The 17,456-nt window shown below is 37.4% G+C and overlaps 1 protein-coding gene across 2 annotated transcripts in view; it reads right to left on the reverse strand.

Annotated features, from left to right (window-relative positions):
• KAT6B (lysine acetyltransferase 6B) overlaps positions 1-17,456 on the reverse strand; it is a 107,618-nt gene continuing 90,162 nt past the window's right edge. For both annotated transcript variants that reach the window (XM_041404717.1, XM_041404716.1), the window contains 5 exons: positions 9,759-9,990; positions 7,935-8,094; positions 7,068-7,334; positions 5,576-5,876; positions 1-3,900 (listed from right to left, as the gene is read on the reverse strand). In XM_041404717.1, coding sequence (XP_041260651.1) covers positions 1,415-3,900; positions 5,576-5,876; positions 7,068-7,334; positions 7,935-8,094; positions 9,759-9,990 — 3,446 coding nt within the window. In that variant the 3' untranslated portion in view covers positions 1-1,414. The remainder of the gene's footprint in view (positions 3,901-5,575; positions 5,877-7,067; positions 7,335-7,934; positions 8,095-9,758; positions 9,991-17,456) is intronic.

Consider the following 17,456-nt stretch of genomic DNA (forward strand, 5'->3'; position numbering starts at 1 on the left):
TGGCTCATCATAATTTATTTTATGTTAAAATGTACAGCTTGGGGGAGGGGGGTGTAGTTTTTTGCAGTTTTTATTTTTGTTGCTTGGTCGGGTCTTTGTGGGTATTTTTTTAAGTGACTGACTAAAAAGATAACAGATAAATACAAGAGTGTCACTGGGTCCTATTTTTACATGTATCAAGCCTCTTCTGTTCGGCCCTTACAGTCACTCTGTACAGGTACAAAGGCTACAAAAAAGGAAGCAATATAAACAGACACAAATAACTTTTGCCTTTTTACATGCGATCTGTAAGCTTAGTTTGCGCTATTCACACGCTACTGCTCTATTTTTTCCCTTAAAAAATAACTCCAATATTTTATAAAGATAGAAAAATCTACAGATGGAATGAAAATGTAAAGTTAGAGGCATTTCCATAAAATAGCAACTTTACACCAAATTCACTACTTTTTTTTTTAAATCCTGCCAAGTATTTGGACATATACGAAAATGTTTCAAAACTTGACAAATAAACACTGAGATGTTTCAATCAACAAAAAAACATAAGTTTTTATAAAACAGAAAGCTGCCTTTTTTCCTACCCAGCCCCAAAGAAACTGGTCACAAAAATGGAAAAGAGTCTCAACTTTACACTAAACATACAGCAATAAAACCCTTTGAACTAACCAAAATGTGAATAGCTTTTGCAGCTTTTTTTATTATTTTTACAAGTTTTATAATTAACAAAAATATAGTTCTGGTTTTTTTACCCCTCAAACTAGGGTAACCTAATCAAGGCAAAAAAATTAAGAAATGGCTTACTGTTAAGCACAACACTTGTACAGTACTACAAAATGCACTGTCACTAACAAAGACATTAGCGGCATGCAGAAGTGTCACCTTCAGAAACAAAATAATACAATAAAAGAACTGCTAAAAGGCATTTACATGTGGGGAAAGGAGAGAGAAAAAGCTCATGATCCAGTACTGTCTGATAGTTTTGGAGTCTATTTATCCACATTTTTAATGGGAGCAGGCACATAAAATGGCTCTGAACCATCAGCTGCTGTGTAATTGCAGTTCATAGAAAGAGTTCTTCCTTTCCAGAGAACTTCAAGCTCAATGAAATAAACAAAAAATGTAAAACCACCTAATTCCCTCCAAAGAGAAGTTAAATCTCACAATGTTAAAAAAATAAACAAAAAACCCCAAAATGGAACAAAACAAAACCAAAGGGAAAAAAAAAAAAAGAAAAAAACCCAACTAAGCATGAAATAAAGAAAAACTTGTATAAGGCTTTCTGCTGCATACAGCTTTTAAATGGTGCCAACAAATGTTTTTGCATTCACACCAATTGCTGGTTTTGAAATCGTACTCTCCAAAGGTATTTGTGCAGATCAATCCCATACGCCAGTTTGGTAGCGTCTCTCCCACGGGCCTACCTTCTCATGTAGGATCCATTGAGAGACTGTTTGGACATGCCTGTGTTCATGTAGCCGTGGTGGCCCGGAGGAGTGTACATCATGTTACTGTGGGGTGCTGTCTGCATTGGCTGCTGTGCATATGGCTGAGTTCCCATCATTCCCATCTGCATCTGCATAGGGTACTGAGGGGTTTGATTCATATACCCATGATTACTGTGATACCCACTATTCATCATTGGCTGGGACATACTGTAACCATTCATAGCATTAAGGGTATTCATATTCATGTTCACTGAATTGACATTATAAGCAGGGGCTGGCATCAAATTTACACTCATGTTCATGCCACGCTGCATCGTTAAGGTCCGTGCGGGCCCTTGCATGGCCACAGTCTGTGAAGCTCGCCCATAAATTTGGGGCTGATGGGCTGCAGCAGCAGGTGGCAGAGGTGTGGATTTGGTTCTTACAGAGACGTGACCTTTGCTGGCCATCTGAGTCTGCAGTCTTTGGGTGTGGGATATTCCAATATTCGATGAAGTCATATTACGCTGCAAAAGGGGAGGTGGCAAATTCATGGGAGGAGGAGTAAGGTTGGGGGGAGGGGTCATAGTAGCCTGTGCTTGGGGTCCTCCGGGAACAGCATGTGGAGACTGGGAAAGCTGAACAAGCCCTGTGTTACTTAAGGGGGCAGACAAAGAGGCACTGTTTGCATAGGAAGTTACAGCAGCTGAATGGCTGTAAGGCAAAGAATGATCCATAAGCGTATTAGTTAACTGTTGCAGTTTAGCAAGGCTGAAGGTGGCAGATGGCTGTGAGTAATGCCCTGCTCCAAATTCACTCTGCCCCATTCTTTCATATAATCCAATGTTGGCATTGCTAGTCTCGGGGATTTCAGTCAACTGCATAGGTGGAGTGAAATTAGCAGCCATGCTGCACTGGGATAACTGTTGGTTGCCGCTCGGAGGCCTTTCAACAACACAACCTTGGGGAGATTTTACGTTACAAGTGGGAGGAGAATTGATGTTTGCTTGTTGCATCATACTGCAGCTTCCATTAATGTTAGATATCTGCTGGGTCACTGCACAGCTACTCTGTGTTAGGTTACTAGACGTAAGGCTGCTGTATGAGCAACTGTTTTGAGAAGAGTTGTTTCCACAGATACTACTGCCCATCGTAGAATCGTAACTGCTTGGGTTTTCATAGTTTTCTGTTGTGCTCTCGATACTTCCTAAGTCACTAAACCCACTATCTACAACTTGCTGTGAATGATCAGAAACTGAGGGAACATCCATCATTGGGCTGGTCTCCATGTTCTGCAGAGACGGCACAGAAATGGCACTTTGATCTGGGCTGATCTGAGCATAGCTGTTCTCTAAAGGAGCAACATTTGGACTATTAACAGAACGAACTGACTGGCTGGGATGAGAATGCACAGATGAAACTGGGCTGCTGTGGTCAGACTGCTGACAGTCATCCAGTGTGGTCATCTGGGGACTTTGGTCGTTGTGGGCATAGTTCTGCAAACTTCTACAGGCCTCTTGAGTCTCTGCACAGTCCTGAAATGTATCTTCATGTTCACTTGTTTCTTGGGTTAGAGACTGTACTGCCTGAACGGTCTCTGAGTCAATCTCCATGGTCTCAGTACTTTCTCCCTTGAAATCGGAATGTAATTCTTCACCAGCTTTTTGGTCCTGGTTGTTGTCTGCATGATCATCATCAGATTCAGGCACTGGGTCTGAATCTGTAGCAAGTTCTTTCTGGTCACTTGCACACTGATCAGCTGCAAGGTCAACACCACAATCCATTAACTCCTCTTGATTTGAATTACCAGTTTGAACATTTACGTCTAAAAAAGATTGCTGAGTTTCCAGCATTTCTTTGAAAGCTTCACCAGGCAATTCCTCTTTCTCCACTTCTGTTGAACCCATGTGACTATCATCTTCGTCATCTGCATCATGATCCTCATTGTGAGACGGTTCTTCATCCTCCTCCTCCTCTTCCTCCTGATCATCCAAATGCACAGACTCCTCTTTCTGCACAAAAGCTTCTTCTGCTTTGTCTTTTTCTTGATCTTTTGAATTGATTCCATCTTCCTCTATGCTCCTTTCTTCCTCCCCAGCTTTCATAGTATCATTTTCTTGTTTTTCAAAGGGTTCACTGGGTGGATGCAGAGGTTCAGGTTCTACTTCTTTCACCTCATTATCTGGTGGTGGCAGTGCTTCAGCTGGTTCTTTAACAGCTTCCTCTGTAACGGCAGGAACTGAACAGGGCTTGTCTTCAGCTACTTCCTTCTGTTCTTCCACCAGCACCTGATAGTCAGGCTCCATGGGAGTCTCAGGTGGAGTGTACAAATTAAGCTTAAAGCCAGGTTTTCTTTCTTTGCTTTGTCTCCATTTAGATGGACCACGTTTAACTCCTTTGGGCCAACCCTGCTTACTCTTTAAAGGTTCAAGATTGTCTTTAGTGTTTTCTTCCAACACAGCTACATCCTCTGTATTATCTTTGGGAGTTAATAGAGACAAAAAAAAAAAAAAAAAAAGTCTTAGCTTGCAGACTAATCAATATTTTCCAATATAAACTTGAAAATAATTTATAAACTCAAAATGTATTCAGAAAGCATGAAACAAGAGTTATAAACAGGTCTCAAAACACAGTAGAACAATGCAGTATCTACAGCTCAAACACACTACACAGATATGTTATGGTTTGGTGGTCTTTTAACAGACACTATCAGAACCACCATTTATACATTAGAAAAATCCCAGAGATTTAAATGACAGGATATGTAAACTAAAGCAAATACTGTCCAAATATTTGACTTTCCACCTTCGGTTTTAGAATAGAAGTATTCCTTCACTTTATATAGACATTGATCTAACACACATTCATCTTTTTTGACAGTAATGACACGAAAGTCTTGAGTTTCCTCTTTGACCATTCTGGAGGACAAGCCATAAAAAATATATAATCATGCTTTAATACCAATACTGAACAAAGGTGGTTCATTCTAGTACTTTCTCATGGGCAACATCTCATAACATGGTTCACAAGAGACGATAGAAGGCAAAAGATAATTAAAATTACACACAGAGTGCATCAGAACACTAAACTAATCCAGTGACTAAAAAAAAGGACCTAAACACGTTCACATCTTTCCTTTCTCCCCAGATACCACTTACACGTTACTCCAGAAAAAAAGAAAATTATCAAGACATAACATGTTGCACTTGGGAGTGTAATGGCTTCGGTGATACTTCTGCGTTGTGATGACATGGTCCATGGGCAAATAAAAAACATCATTCTAATTAAAACAGTGCAAACCTGACCACTGGGACAGAGCTGGAACTTGCTACTACTAGTTTAAATAGTTTCTCTTGAGAAGCTGGAAAAAGTGGTAATATTATAATATCCCACAACACACAAGAGCTGTTGGAAATAGAAATCAGCCCACGATCCCTCAGTTGAGGACTGCAAGGATGGAACTTCCCATGCAATTACAAAAACACTGAAGTAGTAGCTACTGGCTTCTTAGAGAAAATACACAGACCTGAGAGTCTAGTTATTAATTTTGGAGTTAAAACTCATAAGCGTAATTTGAGGGCCAGGAGGTCAAGGGAAGAGTGCACATTCAGAACAGCTCATGAGTAGTTTAACTATCCATCCATTAACTTTTCTGACAGGAAATATCCTTGAAATCAAACTAGAAAAGCAGCTTTGAAAGGACACAGTTAAAACTGTCTCTTTTGTGGGGAAATAAAACACGATACTAGTGCTGAGGATATATTATGCTACAGAAGCACCAAACATTTCACTGAATTACCAACAATACTGAATAGAAAGATATTTGTATAAATCAAATGTTACTTTTTGCTTGTATCCTTTACCACTGACACAAAAACTATATTGGACAATATTCCAGTGATACCCTTTGCACTGTTGAGTATGAAATGCCTTGCTGTAGGGACATAGAAGTTGTTTTTGATAATATGACAAGAACTTCAATGCCTCAGGCTGGGTAAGATTTGTTTCCTGAACACAAAAAGCAAATTATTTTAATAATAACAACAGCTAAATACATCTCATTTAAAATTTCCAGATGCATGACAAAAATATTTCTTTTGAACGCAACCCAACAAAATTATTTTTGTGAAGATATGAGAACATTTTAAGTTTACCTGTACAATTTTCATCACGCCTGTGACAATGAGTATCTTTCTCCTCCTTGTTCTGCTCTTCTTCCTCCTGTTTCTGCTGCCCAGGCTGATACTCAAAAGCTTTTCTAATCACAGGCTTCAAGTCATCGTCTTCTCCATCCATCTCACAGGTGGGCTCCAGCTGTGGCATGGGGCGCTCTTCATCAGAATTATCAAATGGCTCATTCAGCACCTCGGTAGTTTCAGAAATTGTCTCTGTTGTAACACTGCTATTTATCCTTCTGCGTTTACGGCCCCTTTTCTTTTTCAGTATGAAAGGTCTCTGAAAAATAATTCCACAAATCAAACTCTTCCTACATTCCTGTTCACTAACTGATTCTGGACATAAATTTTTGTAGAGTGAGTTCACAATAATCGATTTACTCATTCAAAAAAACACCTTATGTGGCATCAAATTCAAATGTAGACAGAACCCAAAAGTAAAATGTCTAAACAGTTAAAATAGTTACATATACAAACCTTTCTGTAAGTGAAAATGAAGACTAGAATTTTCTTCATATTGTAGTGTCTTTTACCTTCTTCTGTCAAATAGCATTCATAGCACTGTTACATAAATAGTACTTACACATTTCTCCTCTGTAGATTTATAATTCCACAACAACCTTCACAAGTACCAAAGCTTACTCTTCAACATTTCAGGTTTCTGCTATTTTTAGAAATAAGTATGTACACAGAAAAAGAGATAACATCGAAGAAGTGCACCTCAAGCATCCTACAGTTGGCTGCTATAAAAAAAAAACTATTCAAGATTTTGTTTTTCTGTTATTATACATTCTCAGAGATTTATGGTTACTTTTAAACTAAGCTCACACAGTATAACCAAACGGACAATCCAATTTCCTAATTCTCACCAGAGACACCTAAATACAAAGGCTAAGGTGAATGCTTTAAAACTTTGGGATTCTTAAGTTTACTAATTTAAGCAACTCAAAGAGTTGATTTTTTAAGGAAATTAAGAAATTAGTGCATGGCAGAACATAGCAGCAACCAGAATTTAATGTTTAAATTAGAAGAATATGAATTTTAAAAAACCCATTTGTTTTAACAACATTTCTTTTCAAAAACAGTATTCCCCTTTTAGGTGCTCCTATATTAAAAGAAAAAAACGTAAAAAGACAAACCCCACAAGCTGGACTCCATCTTAATACAAAAAAAGAAAGAACCATTAAGATATTGAACAAATACCAATGCCAAACACCAGAGGGCAATCTCTAGTTTAAAAATTAACATAAAATTCTGATTTTTTTCTTTTATGTCACTAGTATTTTACAGATCTGTAAAAAATCCAAAAGACAAAAACTGGATGGAGTGCAGAAAAGAGAGAAGTAGTTAAGCGTCCAAATAACACTTAAAGGATTAAAATAGTCTAATAAATGTTTGCAAAAAACCAGGTTGTTATTTTGATTGAAATCAGAGACAAATGACTTTGAACCGAAGCACTGAAGGAACACACCTTTCTCTTCATGGCCAGCGACTGGGGCTTTGTCAGCCGGGGAGGCGAGCTCTGTTGATTCTCGTCCCCGCCATCCTCCTCACTGCTTTCCTTAGATTGTTCTGTGCATTGCCCTCGCTCCCCCACCACGGCCACACTTTCTGGAGATCGCAAATATTTATTTTTAGATTGTACTTTTGCAGGTGATTGCCTACTATTAGTTCTTGTGGAGAACATTTCTTGCTCTTCCTTTTCCCAGCAGCTAGCTTGTTCCATAAGACGCTCAGCCTGAAGGGTTGAGGTTAAAATAACAGGTCACTGAAACAGCATTTACTTTGCCATATCCTTTACATTCAGCTAAATAGTTAAAATAAGTCAACCCTGATTAGCACTGCTAGCTAACCTAGCAACAACATTTCAGCTGAATCATCTAGTTGTTCCTTTACAACAGTTAACAGATAACAAACCAAAGAAGATTGCATTTCATGGGATATTTAGCACTATTAATGATGCAGCGAATTGATTTAAGTCCTTTAGCACTACATTACATGCCCACTGACTGGATCACTTTGAGCAAGTTGAGAACACAAAGAATCGATTGAAAGAGCAGCCCCTGAGCTCTGCACCAAATTTGATCTGATTACATGCTCTTTGACTACCTCAAGAGTGATAAATACAGCTCCATGACAAGCGATTCACATTTTAAGTTTTCATATGCATCCCCCCAAAGTTACCATGTGTTGCTGCGAAGCTTCCAAAAATTCTGCATCACAATAGCAATATGTAGTGGTCAAAGCTAAATCTGCTCTATTTAAGACAATCTAATGTTGAATATTCAGAGTTATGAAAGCCAAAGGAAGAGAATTCAGAAGATATCTCTGATATTACCTCCTTTTCTGCTTCCCTTTCTTCTTCAGAAACTGCAGCATTAGAAACTAACAAAGGAGTCCATCTCAAGCTTTCGGGATCTACTTCATTGATACGTGGATTTGCTTTCAGTTTCTCCATATGACTTGAAATCAGCTTTTCCCTTCTAATAATTACAAATCTACAATCAAATAAACAGTAATGTAATTTAGAAAGGGACCACATGGAACAGCCTTTCTATAGTTGACATCCTTTTGCAAAACAACCTGTGAAAAAATATGGGCAAATGAAAGGATCCATCAAACTAAAAATACCAGCTTACACACAGTGCTAACATCCCTACACCACTGACTGTTTACTGAGAGGAAGTGAAGGAACAACAGTTTATGAAGTGAAAGCTCAATACTAACCATCACAAGGGTAACAGAAAACAAAGTCAAGGTTTTATAGTTGACTACCCTAAACCTAATTCAAGAGGTTTAGTGTTGGCACTTAAATCACTGTCAGAACAATTTCTAATTTCAATATTACATACAAACATAGATAGAAAACTCTGTGGATCATCAAGTCAAGAGTGAGAAAGTCATAATGTTACAGCTGAAGACAAAACCAAAGGTTTTCTAACAAAGCAAAAAAATACACTTTAGTCCTGCACTAATGAAATACGACTTTCCAATTACTATGAAGTGGCATTTCAAAAGTAGGTAAAGACTAATAAGATAGCACAGTATGCTAATATATTAGCACATATCCCATCAAACTCCCCTGTTACAAAGAGCTATCTGAACAGCAAGGATTAGCTAAATTTCAAGCACTTTAAAAATCAGGTTGGTGAAGTAACAACATTCTGTCAGTGAAAAAACAAAATTTAAAATAAGAAATCAGATCGAGAACCCTTTTCCAGAATTGTGACAAACTTCTACTTCACTACATATGCAAAAAATTTCCCTTAAAGTACATTTGTCCTCAGGTTGTCCATAACTAAGTACTCCAGAAGAGGTTTAAGGCAATGCCAGCACGCCTCTTACTACTCTCATACTTGTCATTTGAATACTAGTGCTGGGTCACATAAAAATTACTGAGGCTGAACTTTTTCTGATTTTAATTTTACTGTTTTGGCAGGCCAGTGTTTGTAAGGCAGCTTTGCTTAATTATTAAGTTTCTATGATTGGAATATCCAGAAAGAATGAAGATCATCTTCAGAAACACAAATACCATTGAAAGCCATTTAAGACATTTTAAGGAAAGAAACAGACCAAGCAAGAACAACAACCCAGAAAATTCTAAATACCCATCAAGAGCATGAAGAAAGAAGATATTCACAATACAGGAACTCACCTTCTCAGTGCACTGACTTTGAACATTGATCATGACATTAAATAGAAACTTGTATTACCAGTACCTTGAGCAGGAGCACTTTGTGTAGAGCTGATCTGATCCCATGGTTTACATGAATTCAGCAATGATTGAAACAGGAGGTGTGGAAAGAGAGACTGCCACCCACAAACACCGTTTTTTTCTCTTACTGGTATTCAAAGTGAAATATTTGCACAGCAAGAGCTGGGAACACTTAGGGAAGGTTATACTAAATGAAACAAAACTCTTAACTGAAAATGTTTTGAGCTGGCCACATATTTCTAATAACCATTAACATGAAAGAGCATCCAGAATATCCCCAGGAAGAAAAGCTCTGTATGTACGACCCCTCCACACTGACTTCTACAATAAGATGGTTATCATTCATTTTAAAGTCAAACTTTTATACAGACATTTTTCACATCAACTGTTTTGTAAGTAAAGAATGTTTCGTCTCAGTTTTTAAATTTTTTTACAAGATTCACTCACCTGTCTTCTCTTTTATCTATCATGCTATGTTGCTGCAGGGTTGTGGCAATATCGTGTGGACACATTCCAGTAGCTCGGCTCATTCCTTTGATGCTGATTTGCTTTTCATGGTGGCAGTTCAGGTATTCCAATATGACACTTTTCCAATAAGCCAAGTAGGAGAGACGACCCAGATCAGACAATGGTTTTTCAGGGGATCCTGCTTGACCCTCTCTTCTAGAAAGCAAATAACCTAGAATAAAAATAAACAGGATACTTTATGGAGATAACAAAAGCAAGGAGTTTTAATTAGCTCATAAGAAAGTTGGAATTAATACAAAAGATCATCACAGCATGACTGATTGAACTACTAGAATGTCTTGCAATTAAATAAATCCTCTCTATAAAAGAGATGAGTTTTCATCATTAAAGTGCCCTAGGAAAGACCAAATTCTTGTGAGTGACTCAGATCATATGTTATGAGAATCAAACATGAACCAAAAGCCATTTTCTAATAGTAAGGCAAGGATGAGAAGAAAAAGCCAACATGTTTTGGAACAGGTCCCGTCATACACCTTCTCCTTCAGAGCTACAACTCTCTGGTCTTTTGAGAAACATTTACATCACTGTAGCAGTACCAGTGTTACTGTTAAACGAGTTACACCACTGAAGCCAAGAATTTGCAGAAGACTCTCAAGAGGAAGTATCATGGGTAATATCTGTTAAGTCATTTTTCTTTAAGAAGCCCCAGGTGACAGAAGTTTTTGATTAAACAGCGAGAAGTTGTATTTTGGAGGTAACATAATTGACAAGATGAATTACTCAGATAATTAGTTAAGAGAAATTATTAAAAAATAATCTCCTTTAATTCACATTTAAGAACATCCATAATTCCTGCTTGCAGTCTTCAAGACAGTAACTGATCCATTATTACACAATATACCACCTTCATTTTATAGTCTATGTATGTTGTAAGTCCCTTTTAACTGTTCAGCTCTAAAAGCATTTTACAATTTAGAGTAGAACACACCTGCTTGGAGATACAAGAAGATGCCACCTGTAAAACCAATTCAGTACAGAGAAAAAAATAACACCATAAATACCAGGTATCCTTTCATCGTAATTCATCCCTCCATTATACATATTCTGCATTGTGCCTTTCCAAAAACTGCCAACAGGCCTTAAACAACTGGGTTTACAAAATGCTTCCTCCACCATAAGCACAGACATTATATTTATGGAATTACACTACTTAAAGTCATTTGGAATCCACCAAAATATACAGTTCTTGTGCCTTCCAATATTTTTAAAACACTTTTTTCCCCTCAAATTTTTCACTTTTATTATTCAAAGACAGATGTAAAACATATCCAGTACAGTCATGTCATGTTTATTAAACAAATCCTACTAACCTCTTCACAAAGTTTCTCCCAATCCAATCAGCTATACATTAAAAGTATATTATTAACAGGTTGCATAGGATAACCAGGTTTAAGAGAAGCAGTGGCTGTTTCCTTATTTTGCTGTATGGTCTACCATACACAAACCACACACAGAGGTATTTTTCTTAGATAAAACCACAAAATACACATACAAATATTTGTCTATTTACTCTGCCTGAAACATTGGTCTTCCCTTTCTTGGACACAATACCAAAGGTCCACAACTGAATTTAGAAAAATCATACACAGATATGCATCGTAGTCTAATCTCCAGTTTGCCTAAAGAAATTTACATAGAAAAGCAGGCATCAAGTGATCACAACACAGATACTGAAATAAGTAGTGTGCCTTTCATATCTATTAGCATGATTTGTGATAAAATGCCAGAGCTTCAGGAATACCATCCCACATCTGCCTACTCCTACAGAGCTACATGAAGCCTGCCTACATCGGCATGGTACCACTGCAAACTCGCAAGAAAATTTATTTTCTTTTACAGAAGAAACACTACCATAAAAATTAAGGAAATTAAGGTATTTTAGCATTTAAAGTTGCAGCATATTAACCTTTTTTAAACTAGATTATACACTTTAGTATGTCTTGGCACTACATGCAACTACTGTTGACAGGAAACATCAAACTCCACATTCAACACCACAGTGCATCCTGAATAGTTTGAAGGTAAAGAATTGTTGCTTTAATTCCAATTGCACAAAAGCAGACCTATAGTGTATAGTCTATTTTGCCTAATTCTAAACAAAGCTTCACTTGTATCAAGAAAGACTTCTGGATCACCTTGTGTGCAACATACAAACCCAAGTTTTATGCTAAGATGTCACTACTCATAAAAAACCAGGAAAAGCTGAGGTAGGCAACAAAAGTAGTGACAGAAGCCTCAACATAGGAAAGAGAGGAAGAATAACCTAGATTTTAAAAATAAATCCATGAGAACTTATTGCTTCAAGTAACTTTACAGTTTACCCTCCAACTTCACATGTAAGAAGTCTTGGGCACTAATACAAAACGTTTGTAGAGTTTTTGCAAGACCTAGGTTTCATTCTTGCATTTCAATAACCTCTAAAGTTACTTGGACAAAAATTCTTCCTCTACTCTCATTTTCCTCATAGATAAGGGGGTTGCACCAATAATTTCTTGGTAAACATATTATGAAGCTGAATAAAAAACCACGATCCAAACAAGAGTTTAGAATCATTACTTGGACAACTACAAGCACCTTTAGAGCTTTACTAAACTGGCTTACTGTATCTTTCCTGTGTTTGGGGATTTAGAGACTGGTTCTTAGTGGCCATTTTCACTCTACATTAAGGCAGTGAAATGTTATCTCCGTGGCAGTAACATCTGTCAGTAGTCTTCCCCTACCTTTCTAAAATATAACCTATGCTTTTCCAAGATACATTCTAGAGGATCAAAAATATAAATTAGAGGAAACAATCTTGGATACATGTAGCAAGCACTGAATGGAAAGTCTCTCTTAAGAGATTCTGTGATTCGAATAACACCTATTAAATGAAACTTACCAAAGAGATGCCAAGTAATTGATCTAAATTGTAGGTAATAAAAACACTGATCTTGGTAGCTCATTAATCTATCCTGAAGCATTTGAAATGAGCACAATATGCCCCTGTTAAACAGATACCTGCAGCCTCACTGTGTCTACCTAATTTTAATAATGGATAGTGTCCAAGTGGCAATCTGAAAGAACCTTTTTCAGGTATAATCCTTGATATCAGATTATGAACAGCAGCAACACTCACAGGACAAAACACAGCTCTTCATCACACACCCCCAAGAGTAAACAAGCCAGATTGTATACTACACAAAAAACTAAAACCACAACAAAATCTAAGACCTAATCAAGAACAAAGAGTTGTCTATCTTATCTTCTGGGCATATGAGTGATAGTATCACAAAATTCAACTGCCAGAATATCATTAATGATTTTTATTTCTTGCTTTATCTCCATCCTCCACAGCAAAGCAATGCACCAAATGTGATTTACAGTCTTTGATTTCTGTCACATAAACATCCTCAGAATCACTGAGGTTTCATCTTATCCAAGATTTGAAACAATTAGAAGAAATGCAATCTGAGAAAGGGAAAGTTCATACACATACATAAATTTTATGCCTTCAACACAAATTAAGGAGATAATTAGGCATTAAAACATAGATTTAAACAAACTGACTTGTAATTATCCAGTAATTTCAATCTACAGGATTCCTAGTAACGGCGCTGAAATAGCTACAGAATCCACAACACACTTATGTGAAAACAGTAACTTTAATACATCTGTGCCAGTCTCCAAAAACTTTCAGTTATTTAACTGCTAATTTTTTTGATACTTGGTTCTGTATCTTCAAACAAGTTAAATAGCATGAGCTCAGAGGTCCAGGCTTCATAGCAGGACAGTGGCCAACAGAGAAAACCAAGGGACTATTTGAAACTGGCAACCACTACCTGAAACACAGGCAAACAGAATTAGTCTGGCTTCATCCAGACAATTGGAACTATCCAGACAAGTTTAATGTTCACACTTTCCGGTATTTTTTAAGAGCTTGGTAATATTTGTTAAGTATCACTCCCTTTTGCAAGCAGTGCAGTGTCCATCTTCCTCCTCCATTCTGCATTTACTTGTGTGCTTACTAGAAGAAATTTATTGTCATGTCTGCTGTGAGGTGAACACACTTATATCTCACCAGCTCTCTCCTAAAAATCTTCCAAAAATCAGAATCAGATCAGCCCCTTTTCACTCCTACGGCATGAAAGCAGTTTCATGCATACTTCAAATTACAAACTGCCAAGGGCAGCTATTTCATTAAGTCCATATCTCCAAATGCCCATGACACATCCTTCTTTCCCTACCACACACACTTCCAAACATCACTACCTCAGTTTCATAATATTAAGCAAAAATCACAACACCGTTTTAAATTTAGCTTGAGATAGCAGAATTGATTTTTTTTATTTACTGAAGGAACACACTTATTCTTTTGCTTTTAACATGGTAGCAAATGCAGGCTAGCCTTCAAAGGTGTAAGACAATAGAGATGCAGACTGCACAGAGGCTGGTGAAATACAAAGCAGCAGCAAACAAAGACATTAAACAACTGGTACACAGGGAAAGACCAAATGAACAAACTAAAACTGACAGAACAAAGCCAAATGAAGTTTGAAGATTTTTTTTAAACACACTCTTGAAATCTGAGTGCTCTCAATACAATTTTATGTTCTATAGCAATGAATAAATCAATTCGTAACTTCATTTTGCAGAAAGCTAAGGGTGAAAGGGACCACTGGAGGTCATCTTGACCAACCTCCCTGCTCAAGCAGGGTCCTCCTAAAGCACATTGCTCAGGATTGTGTCCTGGCAGCTTCTGAACATCTCCAGGACAGCAGACTCCACAAACTCTCCAGGCAACCTGTTCCAGTGCTCAGCTCCCCTCATATCCATAGCATCTCTTAAATAGTCAAAGAACAGACATCTAGACTGAAATGTTCAGTTTCCTTGAGTGCAATTAATATTGACCATAATAATTATAAAGCCATTAGGCTTGCAGTAAGCTAAGGAATTAATCCTGATGCAAGCAAACAAAAAAAACCCCCCGATTTATGAACTGGTTGTAGGTGTTTGAATTACACTTGTTTGCGTTCACACAAGACTGCATGGTCACACTGTTGTTCAGTTACACACAGCAACAGCCAAACCATGGAAAGCATATTGCACAGGATTGAATAAAGACTTTATGGTTTCCTATTCACCTGAGAAGCAAGGGAACTCAGCTAATATGCAAGTTTGAACAAGCATTTTTGATGTAATTATATTTACTATTTCTACTTTAAAACCACCTAGAACAGTTCTAGAAATGCTGTATTTTGTTATTAAATACAAAGATTACTTTGTTTAGCTTAAGAGCAAACAACAGTCAGTCAGTTAGCATCCACACTGGAAAATAAATAACCGTAGCTGACTGTCTTCTAAGAAGGTGAAAGGGAGGGTTACAGTTGGCTTGTAAGTGTATCACTCATCCTTTTATGAAAGGATCACAATATTTCTTGCCTTCTCCAATGGGCAGCTGTACATTTCATCATCCAATACAGTTGCACATTTTACTGAAAATTCCACATAGCCAGAATAAAATCCATCCAGGGCATCCTGAGGCAGCTTCAAGGCAATATTCTCCAGAAGATGCCACCAGCTGAAACTTCAGTACAATTTCCTGTGTTCTATTAACGATGTGCTCTCTTAAGGGAGTATCTGACACTGCAACCTCTCCACAAATAACAGTGCCATATGCCATGGACACTGTGCTGATCTAACACAATTCCTCCATTCCTTCAACTTCACTGCTTACAGACAGACAGGTTCTTTGAGAACAGTGCCTCAAAGAGAGGTATTTCACTCCTGAGGGCACCACGTATGATGTTCAACGATTGTTTTGAAACATCAGTGCACTGCATTGTCTTCAGCAGAAACAGAATCAGCAAAAACGTCCCTGAATGGAAAACAGAGTACTGAATCTCATTCTGTGCCTGCACAAGCACTTAGAAATTGCTGTTCCTTTCTCCTATGCTACTAGCAACAAATCCACGTATTTGCTTTTCACTTAGGGGAGCTAAAAACCAAAACTAACAGTCTTCAAAGTGGACCCCAAGGGTAAGGATTAATGAGTCCTACTTTTTAGCTAGAACAGATTTTTGTCTGCTACAAAAGCTCTGGAAATAACAGTTTACACTGAAAATATGAAAAGTATTTTATCTGAGAACTTGTGATCAAAGAAACAGTTTTGTGTGTCTTATGTATCAATCACATCATGCACTGGAGACAAACATAGTTCTGATCCTATTTAAAAAGTCATGTTCAATATCACTTTCTAGGAAATCAATCATATCAATCTCTATGAACAAGAAAGTTACAAACACTAGTAAAAGAAGTCTGTTATATTCTTGTAACTGAGACAGAGCTCACTTTACAAAAGAAACAGCAATAAGACAGATATCTTGAAACTATGTGTCCTACTAGAGTATTCCAGCCCTTATCTTGGATTAGCCTAATTGTTCTAAAGAACAGAATTTTCTACTCAAATTTTATAATTCAAACTTGTATCTTCACTTTCCTCAAAACATCTACAGATTAGATAGGCTTTTACCTTTAAGAAAAGCTGCAACCAAATAGTCTTTCTTTCAAAAACAGAACTACACCAATGGTAGCTTAATGCAGAAAAGGAGAGCTTTGCTTCACTGCAAAAAAAAAAAAAACATTACCAAGAAATGTTTACATCTTGTTTTGTACCTCCACATTCATAGAATTATCAATAAACTTTACACACGTAGCTCTTCAATAGGAGCATCTCTTACAGGAGAAGAACCATACAGAAAATGCAATATAGCAAAGGTCCCTGGACGAGAATAACTCCTGAGTCTTACAGGACTAACCCTGCCAGTGGTTACTAACCCACTACTAGCCTTTGAACAAGAGAGGACTCTGTCTTAAAAGCACAAGAAACTGTCTTGATGAAACCATGCTGAACATAATAAAGATTTTCTTTTTCCTATCATCTTCCACGTGTCCTGGTAAAACTACATGAGCATCGTCATGGCACCTTCAAAGAGAAAAATTTCTACTTTTCTTTATTGGGAATCTTTTCTTCATTTATATGAAGGCAATTGAGGCTCCATCTCTTAAAGTACAAAGGATCAAAATTTAAGAGAAGTATCATTGCAAAACCCTTTATTGTTTATGTATTAAAATACATATAAAACAAATGTATTATCATTTCTGAATAATCTTCCAATCATTTTTAAACCCAGAAAATCAGACTGTGTACTTGTAATATGTAATGACAGAGAATCAGAGTGAGGAATAGATCATATGAAGAAGCAAATTCAAATCTGTTAATCTGGCTTCCAACAAGGAGTCTGTTTTGCCACTGTAATTTGCCTCACAGCAAAACAAAAAAAAGCAAACAAATGATTCCAAACTTCCTCAAGCATAGCCTGCGCAGAAAGGCCATTTTAAAATCAGGTTTCAACTCACAAGCAGGAATGACATAGCTTAGAACAAGTGTCAGGTTGTCAGTCATGAAACAGCTACTGAGCTGCTACAGCACACAGCAAGCTATAATAAGGTGAAGTGGCAGCAGCTTCCCTTTGCCTGTCATGGGTGTGTGCTGGGATACAGCAGCGAGCTGCCAGTGGCTGAACTGAACCAAGGACAACACAGACAGCACAGTGTGCCATTCTAAAGGACAACCTTGCT

Source organism: Onychostruthus taczanowskii, unplaced genomic scaffold, assembly GCF_017590055.1.
Source record: "Onychostruthus taczanowskii isolate IOZ18803 unplaced genomic scaffold, ASM1759005v1 scaffold22, whole genome shotgun sequence".
NCBI lineage: Eukaryota > Metazoa > Chordata > Aves > Passeriformes > Passeridae > Onychostruthus > Onychostruthus taczanowskii.